This window comes from Cervus canadensis, chromosome 10 (genome assembly GCF_019320065.1).
Source record: "Cervus canadensis isolate Bull #8, Minnesota chromosome 10, ASM1932006v1, whole genome shotgun sequence".
NCBI classification, from domain to species: domain Eukaryota; kingdom Metazoa; phylum Chordata; class Mammalia; order Artiodactyla; family Cervidae; genus Cervus; species Cervus canadensis.
In genome coordinates this window covers 7124291-7142640 of record NC_057395.1, presented here as the reverse complement: position 1 = coordinate 7142640, position 18350 = coordinate 7124291, and the positions used below count along the sequence as shown (strand labels likewise).

The following is an 18350-nucleotide window of genomic DNA, read 5'->3' as shown; positions in this document are numbered from 1 at the left end:
ATGGTAAAGTGTGCTGTATTTGACCTACAGCAGCTCCATAATCCATACTCCTGCACTGATTTTCATTTCAGACTTAACTGGGAAAATTAGTTTAGCTGATGAGCTCACCAGGATAATCTCACATTTTCCTGCCTAACTTTATTCTTTCTCTGTTCCCCTTGGCTATTATTCTAAAACAGAAGGAAGTAGAGTGGAAATTCTGAAATTAATAACTGAACATCAGCAGGTTAACAAGACACAGAAATCCAACTCTTTTTTTGTCCATTTTTGAAATCGCTTTATTATTGCATTATTTTTCCGTGGTACCTGGAAGATTTTAAAGCACCTCCACATGCCTTAGTTTCTCCCCTGACACCCATGTGACATGGGTCCCATGGGTATTGTTATCAACATTTATGGATGAGACATAAAGATGTCTCATGTTTATGGATGTTTATGTTTATGGATGAGAAACAGCCTGAGCGACTTGTCCAGGGTTGAGGTCACAGCCAGCAAGAGCCAGGTCCTTTACACAGAAAAGTGACTTCCCGTTTTGAAATGTTTACGGTAGTTAGCTGCTTGTCCATTAGGTACATAGTAACTTGGCAGAGGACCCCTTAGCAAATTAAGAGTACACTTGCTTTCATCACCATCTCAGGCCTGGAAAGTCCATGGTGGGGGACCTAACACATCAGGTTAGCTGGTAAAACGACCCCTGCCTTTGGGAAGGACCAGTCCCTCAGACCATCGTCGTTGGAGGCTCAGTTACAAGCCACACAGATTTCACCTAACAGAGGTAATCAGGTCCTTGTATCAGTTTTGATGGTTATGGAGCAGTTTTTAAAGATAAAAACTTATCAAAATCAGCCAGGAGGGCTTTACAATTAATAAACGTTGCTGTCTTTGGAGTTAAGCCCGAGTTCCCACCCCGACCTTTCCAGCCTGTGAGCTTGGGCGCCTGGGCAACTCGGGTGACTGTAGCCCTCCTCACCATGTTCCCTGGGGCAGCCTGCTGTGCTCACTTTAGTCTGACTTCTCTGCATGTATGTAAGACTAAGTGGGGTTGAAGAGTGGTCTCCTCGGTTCGAACCTCTTGATAAAAGGTCCCCGGCGTCTTACCTTTCTGTTGTAAGTATACTGTTGACTCATTTCCATCGTGTTCTCATCAGCTTCCATGATACACTAGTGAAATGAGGGGCTTTCAGTAAATAAAATCTAACCTCAGTAAGAAGGGGGGGCAGGGAATAGGCCCTTCCTGTTTCTTATAACTGTCTGTTCCACAAGGAAACTAGTAACTTCATGTTAAATGAGTCTGTTTGAGTTTATAGATGCTTCCTCAAGCCCACACCCAGGGCTATGGAGGCACGAACTGAACTCTTTTACCAAGAGCCCGAATGCTGTTTCATTGTCCCCACTGGACCACAACTGCAGATCTTATGTCCATCTGTTTAATTTTTAAACAGTTTATCAGTGTTAGACTATGTTTCTGAATGGAAATAATGTAAAGACCTTCATTGTTAAGAAAGACAGCAGAGTAGTTACCAGTTGACATAGTTGAGCATCTAAAATGTTAGGTTATTAAATTCAGCTTTCCACCAGTACTATTTTGGGGTGTTTCTCTGATATATTACCATAGATAGCTATCTGAACCAGTGCTGGCTGAACTTGCTGCCAGTGGCACACATATTTAGGTTTGTGTGTGTGTGTGTATGTTTAATGAAAGAAATTTAACATTAAAAAAATAGAAAGTAAAAACTTGGCCAGATTATATTGACAAAGCTGCCCATTACCTTTGCAGAAAGTCCCTGTCAGAAGATAAACTTTAAAGCTGGAATGCATGAAAGAGTTCCAAGATAGAATTTAAATTTAAACTGATTCTTTATAGATAAGCTTTTAAAAAATCCACCTCTTTGCTTCAAGTCAGGATTTTAAAAATAAATTTCCCCTTTAAATCTCTTGAGCGATTTTCATTTTTTGCAAGGCCGCACTGCTGGTGTCCTGGAAAAATGGAGAGTTAGAGCTTTATCAGTTGGTGCCCTGAGGTATGTGGCAAAGAAGCTAAATCCTTGAAGATTAGCAAAAAAAATGCAGCACATGGCAATAAGGGGCTTATATGACTACTAGTATTAGTTCAGGTGAAAGAAGTATTGCTTATACATAAAACTGGACAAATCCACTGACAATGTATTTTTAGTTAGCTACAAAGGAGTCTTATATTACTGGACTTTGCTTCTTTAGTGAATTGGGAAGCTTAGTAATCCACTGTAAATGCTCTTCCACGCGCCCCAATTCTCAGCATCGCTCTAAAGTACTCTTCTTTTATTTTAACCCTTACAAGCTCCTCTTTCCCCTGGATTTTGGCTTCATGCCATTAAAAGATGGTGTCAGTCTTACTGTTCAAGAAATCGAAGCCGTTGTCATCCAGTGTGTTGACTGCCATGGGATGGGCACATGAGAAGTCATTGCACGATTATAGGAAACGTCCCTGTGTTTTCATCTGGGCGGCCGCTCAGATAAAGTCAGTGTGAACAAAAGTCTGGAGAGAAATTTTTATTTAGAAACTGTGCTTTCTCTATCGACATTGTTAGCATCCTTACTAGTCTTTTTCTATGCTTGCTTGAGTTTTATCTTTCAGTTAAATCTTCTTTGACCTCTTTAAGAATGAAATGAAAGTATTTAACTGTTTTTCAGTAGGGTTGCCATATGTCCTGGCTTGCCTGGGACAATCCATTTACACCTGTTACATGGCATAAATAACAGCTCCTACTTTCGCTGTCAAAGTTCTTTCTGGACGGGGTAGTCACCCTAATTACAGGGAAAACTTTGAGCTGAGGTAACAGGTTCTGAGTCATTCATTAATTCAGCAATTCTACTAAATATCTGTTGTCCTCAGGGCACATTTATACCATTTTTAATCTGACTCTTAAAATAGCTCTGCATTTTTGTTTTCTTTTGCTTTTACATATTGTATCATTTAATTTTTTTTAAATAGTAGGTTGTAAATAGACCATGCCTTGATTCTTTTTGTCCTGCCAAGTCTTGCAGTCAGCCTCAAAAAGCCAGCAAGTTTAGTTGAATGGAGGTGAGTCCGACATTGATCTCAATTTCCATATAAGCTAGTTAGTTTCCCATAGGAGGAAAAACTGTATTTTACACTCTACCCTAGCCATCTCACAAGTATGTGTCACTCATCATAAAAGACATTGACAAAGAAACTGAATAGTTCCGTGCAGGACATCAGCATTACCATAAAAAAAGACCCAAAATATGTGGCAAAGAGTCACAAATAGTGTGGTGAAACAGAGGATGAATTTGGGGGCGGAGAACTGAATTTCAGTCATTTACTAGCTCTGTAACTCTGGCCAAACCACTCAGTCTTTCTGAGCCCTCAGTTACATGTGAGTGATGATTCCTTCCACACTTAGCTTAGAGAGTTATGGAGATCACACGGGATTGTGTGTATGGGACAGACTTTGTGAAGTACAATGCGAGTAAGTTGTAATTATTGTGCAGTGTGGTCATAGGAATGGACCAGAGTAAAGTGAGAAGCATAATGATACTAAAGAAGATTTTTTTAAAGATAGGGCAAGCAGCTTTAATTTTTTAATAAAGCTTAAGGGGTTTCAATAATAGTATTGTGGGTTGAAGGAATATGGAATATTACTTCTAATACTCGGGTCACTTATGAGTGTATGTGTGAGACCCTAAAATATTTTAGAATTGAAGAAATTTAGGAACTTTATACAATTTTTCATTCTCTGAATTAAAAAACTGTATTCAGTCCTAGGTTTGCTACTTTTGTGACCTTAAAACAGAAAAGGAAAAGGAAACAGAAAGAAAGGAAAAATGGTTGCTTCGTGTATGATCATTCCCTCTGTAAAATGGAAACCATAATACCTACCCCACCTGTTTGTTAAAGAACCTGAATGAGAACATCTGAAAAATAACCAAATGCAATGCCTGGCAAGAATTAAGTGTTTTATAAATGTTTGTTTGCTTGGGACATATTTATTTTCCCACAGGTAACCCAGAATGGTGAGAAAAATACAGAAACCTTAGTTGTTTACAAAATAGGCTAGACCATTGGTCCTCAGGTTTGTGTTAGATATAGACCTCGGTGTTCAAAGAATCAGAGAAAGTGAATACAGAGGTTTCTTCCATGGGTCTCTCTCTGCCTCCACCCCAGTGACCCTTGGTCCCTGAAGCTTCGTGGAAACCACTGGATTAAGAATCGCGCAAAAGTAAGACCATTTAGAGGAGCCGGTTTTTGTGGGGAAACTGATAAGATTTAGATGTGGTAAAGTCTTTCTAGAGTATTTAGTTGAAAATGTCCAGTAGACAGCATTATATTCTGGTGTTACTTCCAGTCAGTGCTGGTGTAGAGAGGGTGATTTTGAAGACATGACATATTGAAAACTTTTACAATTGAATCCGTGAATGTGAATGAAGTCGGTGTCGGGCGACGAGAGGAGAGGACCCAGAGAGGTCAGGCCAAAGAAGAGGACTTTGTTAGGGTCAGGGAAGGAGCATGGTGAAGATCTCAGTGGAGAAATAGACAGGAACATTAGGGAAGAGTAAGTGTCTAGAAAGAGTGACTTTATTGGGGCCAGAAAGTAGAGTGAAGTTGGGTGAGGAGTGAATGAGAAGTGGAGAAGATGAAGTAAAGACTAGAACGTGTCATCAGTGAGAGGGTAAAGGGGAGGTAAGTTTTTTAAATGAGAGTTGAGCGCGTTAGAACGCTGGAGGAAAATAATGAACTGAGAAGGTGAAGATGCCACAAATAAGGAGGAAGTTTCTTTCAAAGGCTGGAGGTGATGGACTCTAGTGTAATCGTGGGTGCAGACATTTGTAGGGAATTGGAGGAGTTGTGTGCCCAGTGGTTTCAGCATTTTTTCCTGTGGGGTTTGTGAGCAGAAGGGGAAGGAAATCATGGGATGGGTCTTAAAAGCTGTAAATGTTTGAAATCATTGCTTCCGATTAATTCTTAAAATATACCTTAAGCACTTATGTGTCAGACCCTACAACAGGCACTGGGAAATAGCAATGCACAGAGTGGTCTCCACTCTTATCTAGTTTAGCAGAGAATCCAAATAGGCAGAGAGTCTTAAAGGCACAGATGAAATTGGAGTTTTGATGGCAGAAGCTGGAGCCGTTTTAAATTTTTTCTTTGGAATTAGTGCTCTGGGGAATGATTTCAGATTGGTCCTGGACAAATGGTGAAATGACCGAGAGGCAGGGAGTTGAGGGTACTTGCAGGATGAGTGGTTCATTCAACAGATGTTGGTTGAGTACCACCTGTGTGTCATGCACTGCTCAAGAGAATGAATGAAGTCATAGATCTTGATGTGACCGTGGATTTAAAAAAAAAAAAACAAAACTCAAGAAGGGGTCAGGTTAAAACATATAAAAAAAAGGTCGGTTTGATCAATGTGCAATGTATTGTTTCTGTGAGATACTATTGGATTGACCCAGAAGTTCCTTTGGGTTTTTCCTCAACATCATAGGAAAAAACCATGATGAACTTTTTGGCCAATGGCAATATATTGAGCACTGTGTTATAAACTCCTTCCCTTGAGAGCCACTGCACTACTTCTTTTCTTAACTTCTCTTGAGGTTGAAATACATAAATCAGAGGCTGGCACCAGTTGTCGCAGTGACTAGCAGCGTCCTCCTGCCGAGCCAGGGATGTTGACACGTAGCTGAGTGGGTCACCCACTCAGCAGCAACCCACCCCACCGAGAACGCCCGTAAAACCTGCTGAAAAACTGTGCTGCAGATGATTCTCGTTTTGTTCAGTTAAAATACTGATTTTACCACAGAGGATCTTCAAGTCAGAAATCGTGACAAAGTCCTTTCAACACCATAGTTCATGTGTATGTTCCCTTTTGATTATTAGCTCAGCTATTCGAGCTGGTATCTTCAACTTACTCAGCAGTCACTGCCTTCACCGTGAATGCTTTCTAAGTAAATATGTTTTGTCGCTTACACTATTTTAGATCACTTTTCTATTAGTCAAAAAATGAAGCAGTTCAGTGCTGTAGTTACACTGGGTGTGTCGGTTTTCCTATATGGCATGATAAACGTAAGGTGAGTTTAACATTTTTCAAGACCCATAAATTTTATCTTATAATGGAGCCCCTGCTGCAGTTTTTTCCTGTTATATATTAAATCTGACAGTCACGTAATTTTTCCACTGAATGACCGAAGCAACAATTCTTGTTTAAAAATTCTGACAATAAAATCTGAGAAATTAATCAAAACTAAGCAAATACAGAAATAGCTCCCATATTTAAAGTGTTTTAAATTTGGGGAATTTCTCATGATGCCTGAGTCTTTGAGAAATGAAAACGAAAGAGCCCCAGGTTAGCTTTACCTCTAGCACCTCAGCCACATTTGAAATTCAAAAGCCTGTCAAGTTTGTGGGGATGAGGGTGTAGGAGAAAAGGGAGGTAGTACTTCTGTTGAGAAAAGTGTAGTTGACTCTAATGTGCTGTCTTCAACAGATCAAAGTGGAGCCCGTGGTCCCAGCCCCAAGCCCGGTTATCCCCAGACTGACTCTCAGAGTTGGAGCCGGCCAAGACAAAATGTAAGTATTGACGTTCAGTATAGAGGGCAAGAGATTGAACGTACCTTTTACTCCTCTACCCTAGCGGGTTAGAACTCGAGGATCTTTCCAGTGTGGACGTGTGCAGTCAGGCTCTATTCCGAGAAGGCTTCATTCTAAAATGTTTATTGGTTTCTTTCTCAGAGTAAATGCTTACTGCTTTATTCAGCACATAGGAGCCTTTCTGCCCAACCCCAGCCCTCTCGCCCCAGTTCTTCTCTTTTAAAGACTAATACAGGACATTGTTTCTGCTTAGTTTGTGAGGCCCCAGTTATCTGAAAAATAAGAAACTGTATTGAATGGACTGACTGCCCACATTACACCCAGGTGGACGTAGTATTAAACCTCCTCAAGCGTGTGTTCTCTGTCAGCAGGACAAAGAATGAAGATTCTCTTCTTGCTCAGATGGCACGTGCTTTTATTCTGTGCGTATAGAACAAGGATAATGCCAAAAGCTTGGTCAAGCACTGTATCAGTGACAACTGAAGTCTGAATTATCCACCCTTTTTTTTTTAAGAGAGAACTGGAAATGGAGACATGGTGTTTACTGTTTACTTTCTTAATTTCATGGAATCATCACATCTACCTATCCTTCTTCAAAGTAAATTTGTTGGCTGTGTTTCTTTATTCATATTTGTGATATGAATTAAGGCTTACAATGCTCTTATGTGATCCTAATAAGGTGATGAACACTGATCTTGTTTTTTGCAAATCATGTTGAAAATCATTCATCTAAAAATCATACTATGCATCATTTCAGTGAATTTTGTAAGCTCAGAGTACAAATTTACAACTGTATTTTTACCAGTAAAGCCTAAAGATGGATTAGTTTATTTACATCACAAGCAATCAAATGTTATATAGAAAATAGGTTCACAAGGCATTTAACTTTCATTCCGTTTTTAACCATAAAGATCAAAGTAGGAGCCATGAACTTGTTCCTTTAGTAGGTAGAGTAGACAACAGGAAGTTTGCCTTGCATTCTCGTCGTTCGTTCCATCTTAGAGTTTGTAGTGTGTATTTTATGCAGCCACTGCTTCTGTTAGTTCCAAACGTAATACTGAGGAAAAGTCCAGCATCGTTCCAATGAATGATGGTGTAGGGCAAACATGGCCTTCTAGGAGAGTGTGTATTCTGATGATTGAAAGAAGAAAATCTGGTTAGTGCTTTTCTTGCCTAAATTATCTACGTAATTTCCACATTGCTTGTTCTGGTTGTGCCAAGAGAGACCCAGACAGTAGGCTGTAGTATTACTGACAAGCTTAGAAAATGGAACAAAAATACCATAGATTGAGCTCTTTTTAAACCAAATACTGTGCTGATGCCCTTCTACCTTCCCTACAAAAATTTTAATCATGTCCTTATCATTAGAGAGCAGAGAGCTAGTTAGCACAGGGACCCAACCAAAGCACCTGTACCTGCCGTCTCTTTAGAATTCCTGTCCTTGGGTTCATTTCTCTGAAGGAAAGATACTCTTACCTATCTCTGGACAAATATTTTTCTCCTACCCATTCATATTTTATTCCAGTTTTGTCCTAACTCACCATTACTTCACCTTTCCTTACACATACAAGTTCGGCTTGCTTATTCCTTTAGAGGAATAAGATTTTTAGAAAGGCATTGATAGTAGTATTCATCACATCTGCCTTTAAGCATCTTTCAGTTATTTGGTTGACTAATTCCTTTTCCTCTCAATAAATCACTCATATACCTAAGATATTGGAAGTTGTGAGAAATAGATCCTATGACTCTGGAACAGAATGTCCAGTATTAGGGAAATTATAGTACCCAGACATTCTAGACAAATTGTCCTTGAAAGTATAACGTTATGTAACGTGAACTTTCTGATATTTAGGGAAATAACTCCCATATCATATGAATAATCAATCATTTGACCAAAGTCAGAAACAAGGGAATATATACTTATAATGAACAAAGGAGTAAACTAAGTGAAATATGTTACATTTTAAACTTGAAAGAAAAAGAGGTCCAAGTCACATGTTGTTGTTGTTTAGTCGCTAAGTCCTATCTGACTCTTTGCGACCCCGTGGACTGCAGCACGCCAGGCTCCTCTGTCCTCCACTGTCTCCTGGAGCTTGCTCAGATTCCTGTCCATTGAGTCAGTGATACAATCCAACCATCTCATCCTTTGCTTACTCCTCCTTTTGCCTTCAATCTTTCCCAGCATCAGGGTCTTCCAGAGAGTCGATTCTCTGCATCAGATGGCCAAAGTATTAGAGCTTCAGCTTCAGCATCAGTCCTTCCAGTGAATATTCAGGGTTGATCTGCTTGCAATCCAAAGGACTCTTAGGAGTCTTCTCCAACGCTGCAATTCAAAAGCATCGATTCTTCAGCACTCAGCCTTCTTTATGGTCCAGCTCTCACATCCATACATGACTCCAGGAAAAACCGTACTTTTGACTCTATGAACCTTTGTCAGCAAAGTGATGTTTCTGCTTTTAAACATGCTGTCTAGGTTTGTCACAGCTTTCCTTTCAGGGAGCAAGTGTCTTTTAATTTTGTGGCTGCATTGACTGTCCGCAGTGATTTTGGAGCCCAAGAAAAGAAAATCTCTCATTGCTTCTATTTTTTCCCCTTCTCTTTGCCCTGAAGTGATGGGATTGGATGCCGTGATCTTAGTATTTTAAAGGTTGAGTATCAAGCCATCTTTTTCACTGTCCTCTTTCACCCTCATCAAGAGGCTCTTTAGTTCCTCTTCGCTTTCTGCCATTAAAGTGGTATTATCTGCATATTTTATGTTGTTGATATTTCTGCCAGCAGTCTTAATTCCAGCTTGTGGTTCATCCAGCCTGGCATTTCATATGATATATTCTGTATATAAGTTAAATAAGCAGGGTGATAGTATACAGCCTTGATATACTCCTTTCCCAATTTTGAACCAGTTCATTGTCCCATGTAAGGTTTTAACTATTGTTTCCTGACCCACATACAAGTTTTTCATGAGACTGGTAAGGTTTTCTGGTATTTTCTTTTCTTTAAGAATTTCTGCAGTTTTTTGTGATCCACACAGTCAAAGGCCTTAGCAGAGTCAGTGAAGTGTAGTCAGTTAAGCTAAAGTAGATGTTTTCCTGGAATCCCCTTACTTTCTCCATGATCCAAAGAATGTTGAAAATTTGATCTCTGGTTCCTCTGCCTTTTCTTTTTTGTGTTTGTTTGTTTTTTTCATTTTTGTCATTTAACTCAGAAGAAATTCAAAGAATTGAGTGTCCCTACTATAACAAATCACTTTTCATTTCTGTTTGCATATTTATGTGAACAAGATTTCTCAGTGTTTCCATTCACCAGTATTAGAAATATAAATTGATATTGATAACACAACATTGTAAATCAACTATACCCTAATAAAAAATTTTTTTGGTGGATTTTTATCTTTTTTTAAAATTAATTTAATTGGAGGCTAATTACTTTACAATATTTTAGTGGTTTTTGCCATACATTGACATGAATCAGTCATGGGTGTACATATGTCCCCCATCCTGAACCCGCCTCCCGCCTCCCTCCCCATCCCATCCCTCTGGGTCATCCCAGTGCACCAGCCCTGAGCACCCTGTCTCATGCATCCAACCTGGACTGGCAATCTGTTTCACATATGATAATATATATGTTTCAATGCTGTTCTCTCAAATCATTCCACCATCGCCTTCTCCCACAGAGTCCAAAAGTCTGTTCTTTATCTCTGTGTCTCTTTTGCTGTCTGGCATATAGGGTCATCATTACCATCTTTCTAAATTCCGTATATATGCGTTAATATAACTGTATTGGTGTTTTTCTTTCTGACTTATAATAGGCTCCAGTTTCATCCACCTCGTTAAAACTGATTCAAATGCATTCTTTTTAATAGCTGAGTAATATTCCAGCTATTACTGGAACATTAATTCCAGTAATTATACAGCTATTCCTGGATAATTCATTATCCATTTGTCTGCCGATGGACATCTAGGTTGCTTCCATGTCCTAACTATTGTAAACAGTGCTGCAATGAACATTGGGAAAGATGTGTCTCATTCAGTTCTGGTTTCCTTTGTGTGTATGCCCAGCAGTGGGATTGCTGGGTCGTACGGCAGTTCTATTTCCAGTTTTTTAAGGACTCTCCACACTGTTCTCCATAGTGGCTGTACTAGTTTGCATTCCCACCAACAGGGTAAGGGGTTTCTCTTTTTTCCACATCCTCTCCAGCATTTACTGTTTGTAGACTTTTTGATAGCGGCCATTCTGACCAGTGTGAGATGTTACCTCATTATGGTTTTGATTTACATTTCTCTGACAATGAGTGATGTTGAACAGCTTTTCATATGTTTGATAGCCATCTGTATGTCTTCTTTGGAGAAATGTCTGTTTAGTTCTTTGGCCCATTTTTTGATTGGGTCGTTTATTTTTCTGGTATTGAGCTGCATGAGCTGCTTATATATTTTTGAGATTAATTCTTTGTCAGTTGCTTCGCTTGCTTCTTTTGCCTTTTCTAAACCCGGCTTGTACATCTGGAAGGTCTCAGTTCACATACTGCTGAAGCATTGCTTGAAGGATTTTGAGCGTTACGTTGTGAAATGTGAAATTAGCATGTGAAATGAGTGCAGTTGTATGGTAGTTTGTATGTTCCTTGGCATTGCCCATCTTTGGGACTGGAATGAAAACTGACCTTTTCCAGGCTTGTGAGCACTGATGAGTTTTCCAAATTTGCGCACATATTGAGGGCAACACCTAACAACTTCAGCTTTTAGGATTGAAATAGCTCATCTGGAATTCTGTCACCTCCATTAACTTTGTTTGTTGTAATGCTTCCTGAGGCCCACTTGACTTCACACTCCAGGATGTCCGGCTCTAGGTGAGTGACCACACAATCATAGTTATCTTGGTCATTAAAATATATTTTTTGTATAGTTCTTCTGTGTATTCTTGCCACCTCTTCTTAATCTCTTCTGTTTCTTGAAGAGCTCTCTAGTCTTTCCCACCTTATTATTTTCCTCTATTTCTTTGCATTGTTCATTGAAGGCCTCTTATCTCTCCTTGCTGTTCTCTGGAACTATGTATCCAGTTGGTTGGCGCTTTCCCTTTCTCCCTTGCTCTTCACTTCTCTTCTTTGCTCAGCTATTTGTGAAGCTTCCTCAGACAATCACTTTGCCTTCTTGCATTTCTTTTTCTTTGGGAAGGTATTGATCACTAGCTCCTGTACAGTGTTACAAACCTCCTCCCATAGTTCTTCAGGCACTCTCTACCAGATCTAATCTCTTGAATCTATCTGTCACCTCCACTATATAATCTTAAGGGATTTGATTTACGTCATACCTGGATGGCCTAGTGGTTTTCCCTGCATTCTTCAATTTAAGCCTGTATTTTGCAATAAGGAGCTCATGATCTGAGCCACAGTCAGCCTCAGGTCTTATTTTTGCTAACTGTATAGAGCTTCCCCATCTTTGGCTGCAAAGATGCAAAATAATCCAGGAGTTGGTGATGGGACAGGGAAGCCTGGTGTGCTGCAGTCCGTGGGGTTGCAAAGAGTCGGACACAATTGAGTGACTGAACTGAACTGAATACTGATGCAAAATGATCAGTCTGCTTTCAGTATTGACCATCTGATGATGTCCATGTGTAAAGTCATCTCTTGTGTTGTTGGAAGTTGTTTGCTATGACCAGGGTGTTCTCTTGGCAAAATTGTTAGCCTTCTCTCTTCTTCATTTTGTACTCCAATGCCAGACTTGCCTGTTATTCCAGTTATCTCTTAACTTTCTACTTTTGCATTCCAGTCCCCTATGATGAAAAGGATATATTTTTTTTGGTGTTAGTTCTAGAAGATCTTGTAGGTCTTCAGAGAACCGGTCTACTTGAGATTCTTCAGCGTCAGAGGTTGGGGCACAGACTTGGATTACTGTGTTGAATGGTTTGCCCTGGAAACAAATCAAGATCATTCTGTCACTTTTGAAATTGTACCCAGATACTGTATTTCGGACTCTTTGATTGACTATGGGGGCTACTGCATTTCTTCTAAGGGATTCTTGCTCACACTAGTAGATATAATGGTCATCTGAATTAAATTCGCCCATTCCAGTCCATTTTAGTTCACAGATTCCTAAGGTATCGATGTTCACTCTTGCCATCTCTTGCTTGACCATATCCAGCTTACCTTGATTCATGGGCCTGACTTCCAGGTTCCTATGCAATATTGCTCTTTACAGCATCGGACTTTACTTTCACCACCAGGCACGTCCACACCTGGGCGTCGCTTCTGCTTTGGCCCAGCCTCTTCATTCTTTCTGGAGCTATTAGTAATCGCCCTCCACTCTTCCCCATAGCATATTGAACACCTTCCCACCTGGGGGGGGGTTCATCTTCTGGTGTCATATTTTTTTACCGTTTTATTCTGTCTACGGGGATCCTCGAGGCAAGAATACTGGAGCCGTTTGCCATTCCGTCCTCCACTGGACCACGTTTTGTCAGAACTCTCCACTGTGACCTGTTTTGGTTGGCCCTACACGTCATGGCTCATAGCTTCGTTGAGTTATACAAGCCCCTTTGCCATGAGCAATAGGATTTTATATAAAATACAACATAATCAGTAAAGAGGGGTCTTTCTGTTTGTTTTTTGTTTTTTTAAATCTGAATCGGTGGTCAACAAGCTACGGCCATGGGCCAATCCATCCCACTGTGTGTTTTTTATGGCTCAGCTGAAAGAAATTAAAAGAAGGATAACACTTTATGACACTTGAAAATTATATGAAATTAAAAGTAATCTTTTATTGTTGTAGCATAGGGATCATGGCTTATTCCTTGGCAGTAATGATGGAAAAGAGACGGTAGGTTCATATAAACATGCCTGTATATAGTTTGTATTCACCTGGGGCTGTAATGATGCTCTTTTGAAGTAGAATTAATGAGTAGACTAGGACTCAAAGTGGGGGGTTGAATAGTCTAGGAGGAGGAGTTGTTTATTTCTGAAGAACAGGCAGAGAGTAGAGTCTTTTGAAACCATAGGAAAAAGAAAACACTTTACAGGGTTCAAATTATACCCTCTTGTTGGAAGATCTCTAGGACAATATTTAGTTTCTAAATCTTATATAAAGAAATGATGCCTCTGACCCATGATCCAGGAAAGTGCTTTGAGGTTAGACTGTTTCCTCTCTTCTCTGTTATTGTTCCTGGAAGCCAGACAGAGGGCCCTTGTCTCCCTTGATTGAGCACTCCTGCCGAGTGTGGTGTGAAGGGTCTGTGGGGACCCAGTGCCACCTCCTGATTGTGTTAAAGTTCAAGGTCACTCTCCAGGCACCTCAGATTCCTTTAACAGGTATCCCAGGAATGAGGACCCAGAGTTCCCCTTAGTTTGTATTGAAGAGGAAACTAAGATACTGATCCTGAAGTTATAGTCTCAGCATCTGTAGCTTGTAGGGGTGGTGTGAAGGGGAAGAAGCAATGCATTCAAGTAAATCAATGAATAACTGAGTCTGGCCTAAGGGCCAAGCTTTGCCTTGATGCCGAGAGAGCAGGTGGGTTTAGCTGGCCTGGGAGCAGCGCCTGACGTCTTACCGGTCAGGTCAGTATGTTGCTGCTGAGGCCCCCCAGACCTGGTGCCGGAAGGGGCAGTGAGTGTCCCTGGGACCAGAGGCGCTATGGGCTGCCAGGTGGCAGCACAGCTGCCGTGTTACCTGTTGCCCCGGCCTTGTCATTTACTGAGTCAGTTCATTATGAGTAAGCCTAGGAAAGCTGGGCTAACTTGTGGCATCCGTGCGTTTAGTCATTTCTATGAAGGACGTAAACAGAACACAGTGGTGTAAGCAAGGGAGCATCTGAGGGGTGGGACTGCTTAGACAGGATTGTCAGAAGAGACATGCAGAGCATTAAATGTGTGGTTATATTTATAAAGCTCAAAATTCTATTAAAGGAGCATCTCATTTAAAAAGGTAACTTAAAGTATTGGTAAAGTATTAAGAGGAAAGGCCCTTGTATGTAAAGATTTGAGGGTAACAGTGGCGGTTAGGGGTTACGCGGTCTTCCCCGCCTCACGTTTCTCCGTGTCTCTTTAGGCTCTCCTCTCGCTGGCGCTGGGGAGGTGGGTCTGTCCTTTTCTCCGTCTGTCCCGTGGCTGTCCTGCCAGCAGTATCATTTGGCCTGGTTGGTGGCGCTGCTATACTGGAGAAGTTTGGAGCTGGTCCTGCTCTCAGGGCACTGCTGCCCTGGTTCAGAGCGCTCACCAGGGACAGCTAATGAATTGGGCCCCTCCACACATCCAGCCGGCGTCCCAAGTGGCGCTAGTGGTAAAGAACCCATCTGCCACTGCAGAAGACATAAGAGCCGTGGGTTCAATCCCTGGGTCAGGAAGATCCCTTGCAGGAGGAAATGGCAACCCACTCTAGTACTCTTGCTCAGAGAATCCCAAGGACAGAGGAGCCTGGTGGACTACAGTCCAAAGGGTCCCAAGGCGTCAGACACGACTGAGCGGCTTGGCGTACACACATCCAGTCATGCTCAGTCATTGCTCCAGGTAACACCTGATACTGTATTTGGTCAAGTGACCCAGAATCGTTCTGTGTCACTTTCATGAAAACAGTATCATTACCAAGTCTAAATTTTCTTTTGGCTAGAGGACACAATAGATACTGTCAGTTACAAGTTTAATCCTGTTCCCCAAATGCGCACAATTTGCGAAACTATTTTTCAGTGACTACTTTACTGCTGGCAACTAGAGTTTTCCTTCTACTAACACTTTGTCACCAAGGCCATGAGTATTATCAGATTTCTTACAATCCAGGAAATTCTTTCATTAATCAGACCTCTCTTAGCAGAAGTGCTGAAAATTGGATGCTTTCCTTTTCCTGTAAGTAATTCACTTTTTTGTTGCAGTTTATAGAGTTTAGTTTATGCTGAGGAAGAGGCTTCTTTTTTTAAAAATTTATTTATTTTAAATTAAAGGATAATTGCTTTACAATATTGTGTTGGTTTCTGCCAAACATCAACATAAATCAGCCAAAGGTATACATATGTCTCCTTCCTCTTGAACCAAGGCTGCTTAATAGTTTTAATTTCTAAATTATCTATATGTACCATAAAAATGGAAGCTAAAACTTTTTGCTCATTAGTCCTGAAAAATAAATGGTTAACCTTTAAAAATGTAAAGTAAGTATAGATATTTGCTGTCTTTTCTGCGATCCAAACTTTTCTGATTAACTCTTTTTGACAGTACAACCAGAAATAGAGGATAACTGCACAATTACAAAAGTAACCATTTAAAATATTTTTAAAGAAAGTAAGCATTTTATGTTCTTATGTAACCAGATTTAACTGAAAGGCCCTTAATAGGTAAAATGTGTATAGTGGTATTTTAGTGGCAAGTTCTTTAGAAAAATAATAGGAAATTATTTTTATTTCACTTTCTGCATATTTTCCTACACTTAAAATGTTGTTTATTCATATGTAGCTTTTTTCTAGTTTAAATAAATTTAAGAGTGACTTAGAGAACATAAAATAAAGATACTGGAAAATACTAGGAAACCAAGAACAAGGTGAGGAAAAAAGAAAATTTATACATCAGATATGATCACAACTTCCTAGCAATAAGGGCAGAGTGAGATACATTTTTTAAAGAGAAGGTACCCCTTAGTTTCTCAGGAGAGACAATGTTTTTCAAGATGCTAAATTTGAAACTTTATTTCCATAGGAACCTGATGGCAAAATAGCCGTCTTCCATAGCAGCTTTTACAGCAGATAAAAGGCATGTTTTTCTTTGACTCTTTCTTACTCCAACCCCTAGTCCAAGGGTGTAGCCTCGGAGCATGCACAGTGCGGGTGCTTCATAAAGAGTACTCTCTTCTCCAGTTGAAACACTTCTATTATTTTCTCCCAATCTGAGGGCTGTCTTTTCACCTTGCTTATAGTTTCCTTTGTTGTGCAAAAGCTTTTAAGTTTAATTAGGTCTCATTTGTTTATTTTTGCTTTTATTTCCAATATTCTGGGAGGTGGGTCATAGAGGATCCTGCTGTGATTTATGTCAGAGAGTGTTTTTGCCTATGTTCTCCTCTAGGAGTTTTATAGTTTCTGGTCTTAGATTTAGATCTTTAATCCATTTTGAGTTTATTTTTGTGTATGATGTTAGAAAGTGTTCTAGTTTCATTCTTTTACAAGTGGTTGACCAGTTTCCTCAGCACCACTTGTTAAAGAGGTTGTCTTTTTTCCATTGTATATTCTTGCCTCCTTTGTCGAAGATAAGGTGTCCATAGGTTCGTGGATTTATCTCCAGGCTTTCTATTCTGTTCCATTGATCTATATTTCTGTCTTTGTGCCAGTACCATACTGTTCATTTGAATCAGTTCTAATGAGATGGATGAAACTGGAGCCCATTATAACAGAGTGAAGTAAGCCACAAAGATAAAGACCAATACAGTATACTAACGCATATATATGGAATTTAGAAAGATGGTAACGGTAACCCTATATGCAAAACAAAACGAGACACAGATGTACAGAACAGAATTTTGGACTCTGTGGGAGAAGGTGAGGGTGGGATGATTCGAGAGAACAGCATCGAAACATGTATATTACCTAGGGTGAAACAGATCACCAGCCCAGGCTGGATGCATGAGACAAGTGCTCGGGCCTGGTGCACTGGGAAGACCCAGAGGAATCGGATGGAGAGGGAGGTGGGAGGGGGGATTGGGATGGGGAACACATGTAACTCCATGGCTGATTCATGTCAATGTATGACAAAACCCACTACAATATTGTAAAGTAATTAGCCTCCAACTAATAAAAATAAATGAAAAAAAAAAAAGAAACTAGTAGAGATACTAAAAAAAAATAAAGAAACACTTCTCATGCTTTCTATTAGTCAGGACTCTGGGCGCAAGTAACAGAAACCCTAATTAAACTAGCTCAAACCGTGGTTAAGGCAGTTTATTTGACTTTAGGCAAGGTGACTTTAACCAAGGTTCAAAGTGTCATTAAGACTGCTCGCTTTCTTTTTCTCCGCCTGGCCTCTGTGTGGAGGCAGAGGTGGTCCTGGTTGCTCTTGGCCAGTGTGGTTCCTTCTGTGCTCATAGGCTGCACCCCCCCACGCCCCCAGCCCCCCACTTGACAGCACCCTTCGTTGGCTCCCATCCTGAAGCCAGCCCCAGTGGGAGGGTGCAGGGCCCTGTTGGCGAGGGCTGGTAGGTTCCAGCAGAGAAGGGCGCGCCCACTGGGATGGGGGGGGGGCAGGCAGAAACGATTGATATGCTTTTCTTTTATGTAGAGAAAGGCAGTCAAGTTCATGTTTTTATAAAAGCATGCTGAAGAGGCAGAGCAAGGGAGCTTGTTGTTTAAAAAAAAAAAGATGATCCTTTAGAAATAAAGTTCAAGAACATTTCAGACCATCGTCCCGTCAGACTTGGAAGGCCTTTTCTTCTTCTAGTTTTAATTTGTTTCTCTTGCAGTAAAACTGTCTGCTTTGATTAAAAAAAAAAAAAGATTGAAAAGTGTTGATAGTTTTCTTTGTTTTGCCCTGGTTAACTTGCCGCGGACACAGAAACATTTCATAGGTATTTTGCCTGTATGAGAAACTATCTAACAAGAACAGTGACCCCCCAAAAAATTAATAAATAAGAATAAAAAACTTAAGAATGACTGCATTTAAAATCTATGGCAAATAACTTATTTTTAATGCTAGTGAAATATGGTACTGTGACACATGAAATTTCCTAGCAGCTGAACAATGAGAACACAAATTGTGGGTGGTATCCATTATTCTTGCTACTTTTTGTACTTATATTGATAAATTCAGCAGACC

General features: G+C 40.3%; 1 protein-coding gene across 1 annotated transcript in view; it reads left to right on the top strand.

Annotated features, from left to right (window-relative positions):
- Positions 1-18350, top strand: part of TAF3 (TATA-box binding protein associated factor 3) — a 118802-nt gene that overhangs the window by 86323 nt on the left and 14129 nt on the right. The window contains exon 4 of the mRNA XM_043479338.1: positions 6483-6565. Coding sequence (XP_043335273.1) covers positions 6483-6565 — 83 coding nt within the window. The remainder of the gene's footprint in view (positions 1-6482; positions 6566-18350) is intronic.